General features: G+C 46.9%; 1 protein-coding gene across 1 annotated transcript; it reads right to left on the bottom strand.

Annotated features, from left to right (window-relative positions):
• Positions 1 to 469: 469 nt before the first annotated feature.
• Positions 470 to 8,520, bottom strand: LOC117806548 (neuronal PAS domain-containing protein 3; the record flags this gene model as incomplete). Its single annotated transcript, XM_034675495.1, has 2 exons — positions 470 to 919; positions 5,647 to 8,520. A coding segment is annotated over one exon (1,650 nt), but the record flags the coding sequence as incomplete, so codon positions are not given.
• Between the last annotated feature and the right edge of the window lie 1,480 nt (positions 8,521 to 10,000).

Below are 10,000 nucleotides of genomic sequence, written 5' to 3' on the forward strand. Positions count from 1 at the left end.
CGCTGTGGGCCGAAACACCACACAGCAAACTTCTTTAAACTCCAGGTATATACAAGTGTTTAGGGACCTTATATGCAAAAAATTCACCCAAACTTGGACGTACTTTAATCCAGCATGTTTGCCCCAAAGGATTACATTACAGCCATTACAGCCTGTTTCATGGCCGCAGGCTGAAGCGACATTTTTGACCAATTTTTGCGATTTTTTTGAGTCATTTAAATTCTAGAATATGTAACAAAAGCGACCTGTTTTAAGATGCTATTCTAAAACCATTTGAAAACTGGAAAGCATTTCCATGAGGCGCCGATCGTCCGCCCGGTCGGTCTTTATCAGATGTAGGAACGAGAGAACAAAAAGAAAAGGAGCAAAGAGGAAGAAAGCAGCTCACTGGGATGTTGCAGCATCAGTAATATTTTAGTGGGATGGCTGAATGTGTCCAAAAGAAGAAATGATGCAATCTGGTAACAAATTTGAGAGAAATTTTTATTATGAATATGGCACCTGTAAGATGGTGAAAACCGGGTTACAGAAAGACAACCATGTGTGTGACATGTTCCTCTGAGCGGATGAGAACCTAGTAAACTTATAAAAGAACAACTGCTATAAAAATGAAGTATGTACATATTCAGATTTGCAGCATTATTCATGGAAAAAATTAACTCAAAAAGATGTCTTTTAAAAATAATAATAATAAAAAATAAGCCAGGCACTCAAAGTTAGCATCAGTTAGTCATGTTTTTCCCTCTTCTGTGAGGAAAAAAGAAGGAAAATAAAAAATAGAAATGTACCATAGTTTTCTCTTTTTTAATATTTTAATTTGTTTGTATTTAGAATTTTATAACACTGTTAACATTGATAATAAGAGATTCCCTCTCTCCCGTATTTCAGCTACTTGGCACCAAGTTCCTCATAAAAGAATCTGTATAATTGTACAAGAAATAGTTAAAAACACAGACACAGTTTTTTCACAGGTAAATGAAGTGATTTTTCAATATTTGTAATTCTTAAACACTATGTATTTTTGACAGCAGCTGTGATTAAGGTTTTTACGTTTTTAAAATCACCAGCAAAGTTTCATTTTTCGACATAAAACACAGAAAAACATTGAAACAGCTTGGACCGGCTGTTTGGTTTTTGTTACATGTGGGTGTATTTCCTGGTTTCGTCTGAGTAATGTGTGCCCCTCCTCCCGCCTATCATCCCCCCCTCTTCTTCACCAATGGGGGGCCTGCCTTTCCGTTGTGCCCCTCCCCCTCCCCCCCATTTTCACGCCAAAGTAGAAAACGCTAAAATCCCAAAGGAGCGTGAACAAAATGCTCCTTTAATTTAACATTCAACCGACAGAACGAGCGGCCCGATTCACATTCCCCAAAAATAAATAACTCCACTGTTTCACCAACGAACCTGCATGTTTTTAAAACGTGATCGTTGCAGTACAAGACGTAGTTTGTCACAGAACGCACAGACGCTACAGATTTATTTTCCTGATATGCAGGGGAGGGGGAATAGAGGCCTGGGACGGCTTCAGAGTAGGGGAGAACGGGGTTGGTTGTCAGACTTTGTACATCTTTCAAAAGTCATTCCTACATTAAATTGAAGCTTAAGGTGTTGGCTTGAAATGTGGATCCCTCTCATTTTCCAACTCATTGAAACAAAGAGGCAATTAACTATCAAAGACACTCTGACACATTGTGACAACCAACCCCATCACTGGGATGGTTGTCACACACTATGGGGATGGTTGTCACACACTATGGGGTTGGTTGTCACACTCTATGGGGTTGGTTGTCACACTCTATGGGGTTGGTTGTCACACACTATGGGGTTGGTTGTCACACTCTATGGGGTTGGTTGTCACACACTATGAGGTTGGTTGTCACACTCTATGGGGTTGGGGTTGGTTGTCACACACTATGGGGTTGGTTGTCACACTCTATGGGATTGGTTGTCACACACTATGGGGTTGGTTGTCACACACTATGGGGTTGGTTGTCACACACTATGGGGTTGGGGTTGGTTGTCACACTCTATGGGGTTGGTTGTCACACTCTATGGGGTTGGGGTTGGTTGTCACACACTATGGGGTTGGTTGTCACACTCTATGGGGTTGGGGTTGGTTGTCACACTCTATGGGGTTGGTTGTCACACTCTATGGGGTTGGGGTTGGTTTTCACACACTATGGGGTTGGGGTTGGTTGTCACACTCTATGGGGTTGGTTGTCACACTCTATGGGGTTGGTTGTCACACTCTATGGGGTTGGGGTTGGTTGTCACACTCTATGGGGTTGGTTGTCACACACTATGGGGTTGGATGTCACACACTATGGGGTTGGTTGTCACACTCTATGGGGTTGGGGTTGGTTGTCACACACTATGGGGTTGGTTGTCACACACTATGGGGTTGGTTGTCACACACTATGGGGTTGGTTGTCACACACTATGGGGTTGGTTGTCACACACTATGGGGTTGGGGTTGGTTGTCACACACTATGGGGTTGGTTGTCACACACTATGGGGTTGGGGTTGGTTGTCACACACTATGGGGTTGGTTGTCACACTCTATGGGGTTGGTTGTCACACTCTATGGGGTTGGTTGTCACACACTATGGGGTTGGTTGTCACACTCTATGGGGTTGGTTGTCACACTCTATGGGGTTGGGGTTGGTTGTCACACTCTATGGGGTTGGTTATCACACACTATGGGGTTGGTTGTCACACTCTATGGGGTTGGTTGTCACACTCTATGGGGTTGGTTGTCACACTCTATGGGGATGGTTGTCACACTCTATGGGGTTGGTTGTCACACTATGGGGTTGGGGTTGGTTGTCACACTCTATGGGGTTGGTTGTCACACACTATGGGGTTGGTTGTCACACACTATGGGGTTGGTTGTCACACACTATGGGGTTGGTTGTCACACTCTATGGGGTTGGTTGTCACACTCTATGGGGTTGGTTGTCACACTCTATGGGGTTGGTTGTCACACTCTATGGGGTTGGTTGTCACACTCTATGGGGTTGGTTGTCACACTCTATGGGGTTGGTTGTCACACTCTATGGGGTTGGTTGTCACACTCTATGGGGTTGGTTGTCACACTCTATGGGGTTGGGGTTGGTTGTCACACTCTATGGGGTTGGGGTTGGTTGTCACACTCTATGGGGTTGGTTGTCACACTCTATGGGGTTGGTTGTCACACTCTATTGGGTTGGTTGTCACACTCTATGGGGTTTGTTGTCACACTCTATTGGGTTGGTTGTCACACACTATGGGGTTGGGGTTGGTTGTCACACTCTATTGGGTTGGTTGTCACAGTTGCATTTCACCATGCATGATTTTGCCAACATAGGGGTTGGGTGTTACATGTGACAACCAACCCCAACTGGAATTTTTTGCTAGCATCAAGGCTAACAACCATCTAACAACTAGTTAGCTAGCTAATAAAACACTAAACTCTAGCTTTCCCCTCACACTTTGTACGGGTAACACTTGTTTTGTTATAAACCCGTCGTTTAAAAGCCTAGAAGAAAAATACTGAGGAGCTGAATATTTACAATTGGACATAAAAACCCCAAAAGTCCTCTCACCTCAAGTTCAGCTGTCTGACTCCAGAGAAGACTCTGTAGGTGAGCTCTGACCCTAATTCTGAAAATGTCCATACCCCAATTTGAGAGACAGCACCCTCTAGTGGCGAGATATAACGAGTGTGCCAACCAACCCGTGTGACATCCAACCCCGTTCTCCCCTACAGACTTTGCTCCTTTCGGCAGGCCTCCATCGCGTCCCCGTGTTGGGCTCGACACGCGTAAAAAAAACACGAAAACGCAGGACCCGAGAAACGAACGAACGAAAGGAAAACGAGGGTTTGTTCACGTGAAACGCATCAGACGAACTTACTAAACATGCAGTTCAGTTTTTCCAAAACACCTATAAAAATAGATTTATAGTGCGAAATATTTTTTTCTTCTTTTAATTTCTTAAGAAATCTTTAAAACCGTTTTTTTTTATCACGTGTCCTGATATTTTTCTCCCCCCTTGAACCACTTGTGTAACTTTGTTTGAGAGAAGTTTGCGCAGGAAGTCAACAAGATTGGTGGGAACCAATGAAATACACCCAATGCACACAGGAAGCCCCAAGGGACTCTGGGAAATGTTTCACAACTGAGGCTTTTATGGTTTTTCCAGGACTACATCTACAAAAAAAACGCTACTTTAGGCTTTTTTTCCCCTCATTGTAATTGAATTCTATGTAGTGTAAATATTTATTATTAGTTTAGACTTACGCAAAAGCTGGAAACTGCGTTTCCCAGAATTCCTTAGCGGCGAAAACATGGCTCCATAAACCTTTGAGCTAGTTAAAGAATCTTTTTCATCTCTGAGAGAAAGGACAGCAAGATAAAGAGGTTTGTATAAGACTACACAACAGCAAAAAGCAATAGCAGAGAGAGAGAAAGAGAGAAGGATTAGAAAACAAACAGAAAGAGGTTTTACAAAGACGAAAAGGAAGCAGCGGAAAGAAAAGGTGGACTCTACAAACTTTTTTTTGTTGTTTTTTGCAAAGGCCACCGAACACGAAATTCCACAAACCTCCACTGGTTTCACTAAGACTGCAGATAGAGGGAGAGAGAGAAGGAGGCGGGGCGTGGGAGAGGGACGCCCCAAAAACAGGCCACACCCCTCTCTCCCAGATAAGCCCCGCCCCCGTTGCTCCTCCCCCCAACACTAGAGAGAGCACAGAGAAGACAAGGGACAAAAACAGCTACAGTAGCTCAGTATATACTGCATATAGTCAACACACACAGAGAGAGAAGTCGCCATGAAAGACTTTTTGACAGCCAGTGACACTAAACACATCGGTAACACGTTTTTACGGTTTAATCACACTGGGTAATAAGGATGACGGGATGGAAAGACGGGGCTGTCAACTTCAAAAAGTTGGATGGATGTCAGGACAGTTTTTTTTTAAACCACTACTTGTTCTCAACTTTTTTTTCTTTTTACCCAAAAAAGTCAAAGAAAGAGAGAGAATACAAATGAACGAGAATCACAGTGCTTTAAAACACCAAACGTGACAATCTTCTTTTTTTTTTGGCAACAGAGGCGGCGGCGGGGCGAGGGGGGGCGAGGGGGGGGCGAGGGGGGGGCGAGGGGGCGGGGACACGTAACAGAAGAACAACGACAAAGACAACATCTTTAAAGGAATGTGAGATTTTTCTCTTCCTCAAAAAAATTCATATTTTTTTTGTAGTTATTGGATTGATTGTTTTTGATTGTTGATTGATTGAAAAATGCAAATGTCTTTATTACAATCTCCTTGTTGATATGTGGTTTTTTTTTAAATCACAGGGTCCGGCGATGAGATGGAAGAGAGTGGATTGTTTAGGAAAAATCTTGTGGAGGTGATTCTGGTTTAGGAAGAAAGAGAAGAAGAAGAAGAAGAAGAAGAAGAAAGAGGAGAAGAAGAAGGAGGAGGAGGACAATAAACAAAGACAAAGGACTGATCTAAAAACAAACAGAGTTCAAACAGGAGCCGGTCGAGGTTTCAACATTCATTTTTCAAGTTAGCATCACGAGCATATTAGCCTCAGTTTCACTGAGAGTTAAAAGTGATTAAATAAACTCTACGCAGCCTTAAATTCAACCAATCACCTCCATGTCCGTCGCCCAATCACGTGACGCTCTCCTTCTTCTTCTTCCTCTCAGACGGACGAACGAGAGACACGTGGAGGTGATGAGGCTGACTTTGAGGTTCTCAGGGTTCCTGCTGTGTGTCTGACTTTCCTGAAGGTCAGATGAGAAAACCAAATAAAACTCTAACCATTGTTTCCCCCTCCGAAAAAAGAAAGAAAACACGATCAAGTCTGTCAAACGAGCTGTGGGTCGTTTACAGCACCCACATCAGCCAGCTGAATCAGGGTGACTGGACGGTCGGTAGCACCATGATATCTGTAGATCGAACAGGTAAGAAATGCAGACAGGAGAACTGAGAGGGAGAGAGAGAGAGAGAGAGAGAGAGAGAGAGAGAGAGAGAGAGATGTGAAGAGATGTAAGAGGAGGTTATGTTTGGTGCGAGACCTGTAGGTAAACTCCTGGGATAAAGAGGAAGTAGTAACATTCGATATTTCACAGGTCATTACCCGGCTGCTGAAATTGCTTTTTTTTGTTTTTCTTCATAATGCTTGATTTGTAAGTCTGAGCTAGAGTATTTTATATAAAAAAGAAAACAGAAGTCAACTAAACGATTCCCCTCCATCCAGAAACAAACGTCCTCTTTTCAAAAGATTATCCCAGCGGCGCAGGAGAGCTCCCTTCTTCTTCTTCTTCTTCTTCTTCTTCTTGCTTTTAAAAACTGCTTCTCACGTCTTGATCACATCAAGGAGTCGCCACAAAGAGTCCAGTCCGTTACAAATCCCTGCACCGTTCCTCCTTTTAAATACAAACAATCAGCATCTTCATAAAGACGCAAACAGAATCAAGACTAAATAATAAAAATGAGCGGTCGGGCTCCGGCGGAGTCCTCCCGCTCGTATGAATTCTCTGTAGGCAAAAAAAGGGAATTCTTTTACAGGAAAGAATCGTCTGTTTGTTCGTTTGAGAAAAAGACCTTGCTGATTGCAAAGAGAGACAGAGGAGGAGGAGGAGGAGGATGAGGAGAGGAAGAGATAGAAAAGAGGGACATGTCTGAGGGTCATTCATGTCTATTACACAAGCTCAGTTGCTCAGATTCAAAGTGCTGGAGTACATTTGTGGTCCTTCCCTGTCCGTTCTCCCTCTCGGTGAACACAGTGCCGTGTTGATAAAAGATAGAAAAGTCTTTTCTTTTCACAGTCGTTGATTCCAGAAACACAGTAATACGGTCTTCAACATTTCGCCTTAATCCTCCTTCCTCTCCAGGGTTGTCTGTGTGGCGTGGATCCCGTTGCTGTACACCGGGAACGGCAGCGTCGAGAAAAGTCCCTCCGCCGTCGTGAAAACGTTTGCCGCCGTCGGCATCTGGCCTCCCAGGGCGCCGTTAGCTCCCGACGCGGCGGGCGATCCGACGAAGGGGCCGGCCGCCGCCGCCGCCGACATGTTCAACCTGTGGACGTGGTGGTACAGCATCTCCATGGGCGTCTTCGGGTCCAAGCCGAACCCTGAGCCGTCCACGAAGTTCATGGCTGCGTTCGGGAGGAGGTTCCCTTGCGCCATGGCCAGTGTGACGTCCGCCGGTGCGTACCTGATGGTGCCGGTGGTGTAGACCCGTGGAGCCGTCGTGCTGGTGGACGCCAGAGTCCCCGTGACCCGGTGGACCAGCGGCAGCACCACGTTACCGGCCTGCAGACGCTGCAGCGCCTCGAGGTCGCCGGAGTACAGCAGCGAGGAGGAAGAGGTCGACGAGGACGCAGAGGAGGAGGAGGAAGAGGAGGAAGAAGAAGAGGAAGTGGTGGGCGTACCTTGTTGCTTGTCTCTCGGGGAGGCCGACAGAGGAGGGGAGAGGGGGTCGGCGGACGAGGCGCTGGAGGGAGGAGCTAAACTGGCGGCGCTGGAAGCAGACGACGGGGCGGAGCTTCCGTTGTAAGGTGGCTTCCTCACCCCTCCTGCGCCCCCTTCTGTCCCTGGAGGGGTGAGGACAGAGTCTGGGATGGCGACCTGCAGAGAGCCTCCTTGGGGAGAGGGGAAGGACTCGTGGCTCCCTGGCGCCGCCGGTTTGGAGGTCATGCTGTACGGCGACTCGTTCCTGGAGATCTCTCTGTTGGGCGGGTAGTTCCAGATGCTGCTGTCGTTGTCGAAGTTGATCGGTTCCGCCATCTCGGTCTTGATTTTCAAGACTGACGATGCACCCGGGCTGTTCGGGGATCCAGAGTTGGCGAGGAGGTGGGAGGAGTTGGCGGATGACGCCTCGACCAGCGGCGTCGCGTCGTCCATGCCGACCGGGCTGGGCGTCGTCGAGGAGAGACGAAGCCTTCTGCTCCGGGATCCGTCCCACTTCTGCACTTTCCTCCTCTTCCTCCTCTTCTGGAGCTTGTTCCCGGCGTCGCAGTTCTGCACGCCTCCCTCCTCCACCTCATCGTCGTCCTCCTCCTCCTCTTCCTCCTCCTCCTCTGAGGAAGAAGTTTGTGGGTTGTGCAGCTGTACTTCTTCCCCCTCTCCGTAGTGCTCTACTTTGATATGAAGCCCTCCCAGATTCCCAAGTCCTCCGATGGCGCCGAGCCCTCCTAACCCTCCCAGTCCTGCTAACCTCCCCAACCTTCCTCCTCCACCTCCTCCTCCTCCTCCTCCTCCTCCTCCTCCTCCTCCTCCACCGCTCGCCTCCTCCACTTCCTCCGGCTCTCCATCCGACGGTTCCAGGCTGTCGTCGCTGTCCTGGCTCTCGGGGTTACTCGAGCTGTCTCCTTCTTCCTGGCGCTTCATGTCTTGTTCGGAGGAACAGTGGGGTTGTCCCGGCTGCTGGCGCTTGCTGTCTGCCTCGGGGTCCTCGCTGCGTTCTGATTGGTGGCCGGACTTTCCCTCTGACTTGGTGTTCTCGTTGTCTGTGGAGGAGAAAGAGGAACATCGTTAGGTACAAGGTCTGTTTTTGAAAGGCCTTTGGAAGACCAGATGATCGCTTTGGTCTCCAATGAAATATCAAAACCATTATTTAAAGTATCAATAAGACATTTTGTACGGGTGTTCGTGGTCCTCAGAGGATGCCTGCCTATCCAGTTTATCCAGAGTACCATTAAAAGTTTGACATATGCAGAGGAAATTGGAGTAACTTGGTCTTAATTGGATGGATTCCTTCAAAAGTTTTGGAAGACGTTGGCGTCCCCCTTCAGGATCAGTTCTTATAACTAATCTGATTCTGTGACTTTACCTTCGACTTCATCATTCAGTCAAACTTTTAATCTGCCAGGGACTTCACTAAGTATCCAATCACCTGTAAATCTTTGAATACATTCATTTGTACGTGGACGTTTTTTTAAAATGACGACTTCCTGTGCCGTTCTGTCTTTTCATGTCTTTGCACCGACTGATCGACCGAGTTAGAAACACGCTCTTTGTCTGAATTCACTGCATTTCAAATTATTCTACAAGTTGCATTTCTGTGAATATTTAAAAAAATATGTGAACAGTTGTTTTCAAATTGGTTAGGACGTCAAATAGTGAATATATTTCTTCAAATGTTTTTTTAAAATGATGCTTTTCAAAGTACATCATCTGTGCTTTTAAATAAATGCAGAATCTGAATCAGAAATGAGCGTGACAAAGTATTATGCCAGTTGGTGATAAGAGCAAAAATAACTCATATAACATGTAGGATATAACAGGCTCCAATACAAGCAGAACTCAGCTGCCAGGGTTCTCATGCACACCAAGCCCTGGCAGCACATCACCCCCACCCTCATTCACCTCCACTGGCTCCCTGTAAAGTACCACATCACCTATAAGCTCCTCCTCCTCACCTACTAATCTCTGCATGCCCTCGCCCCCCCAATACCTGGCTGACCTCCTCCACCTCCACCAACATACTCCATCCCAGAACCTAAGGTCTTTGGACCTGGGTCTCCTCTCCATCCCAAGGACTAAGCTGCAGACCTTCAGGGACAGAGCCTTCAAGTGTGGGAACCCCTACTCTGTGGATCTCTCTCCCTCCCGACATCTGCAGCGCCCCAACCCTGGACGGTTTTAAGAAAGCAGTCACAACGCACCTTTACCTCAGGACCTTTCCCTGTTAGATATCCCCACCTACCCCCCAGACCCCGTACCTATCTTGACTCCCTACGAGCCATCATGTAACCTCAGATCCTCCGTTAGGTCTTTATTAACTATTCCAGACTCAAACAGAAACACCAAGGGTGATCCAGCATTTTCTGTTCCTGCCCCTGAGCTGTGGAACGACATGCCGGAGGATACCAGGGAGTGTTGGGTTTTGGTCATCTACAAGCTGGACTCTGCAAAAAAAAAAAACCCTCCCTTAAACCCCCTCCCTCCTCCTGCATCCAGTCTGAATCCTCCCAGGCCGACCCCTCAGGTGTTGACTCCT

Source organism: Notolabrus celidotus, chromosome 22 (assembly GCF_009762535.1).
Source record: "Notolabrus celidotus isolate fNotCel1 chromosome 22, fNotCel1.pri, whole genome shotgun sequence".
Taxonomy (NCBI): domain Eukaryota; kingdom Metazoa; phylum Chordata; class Actinopteri; order Labriformes; family Labridae; genus Notolabrus; species Notolabrus celidotus.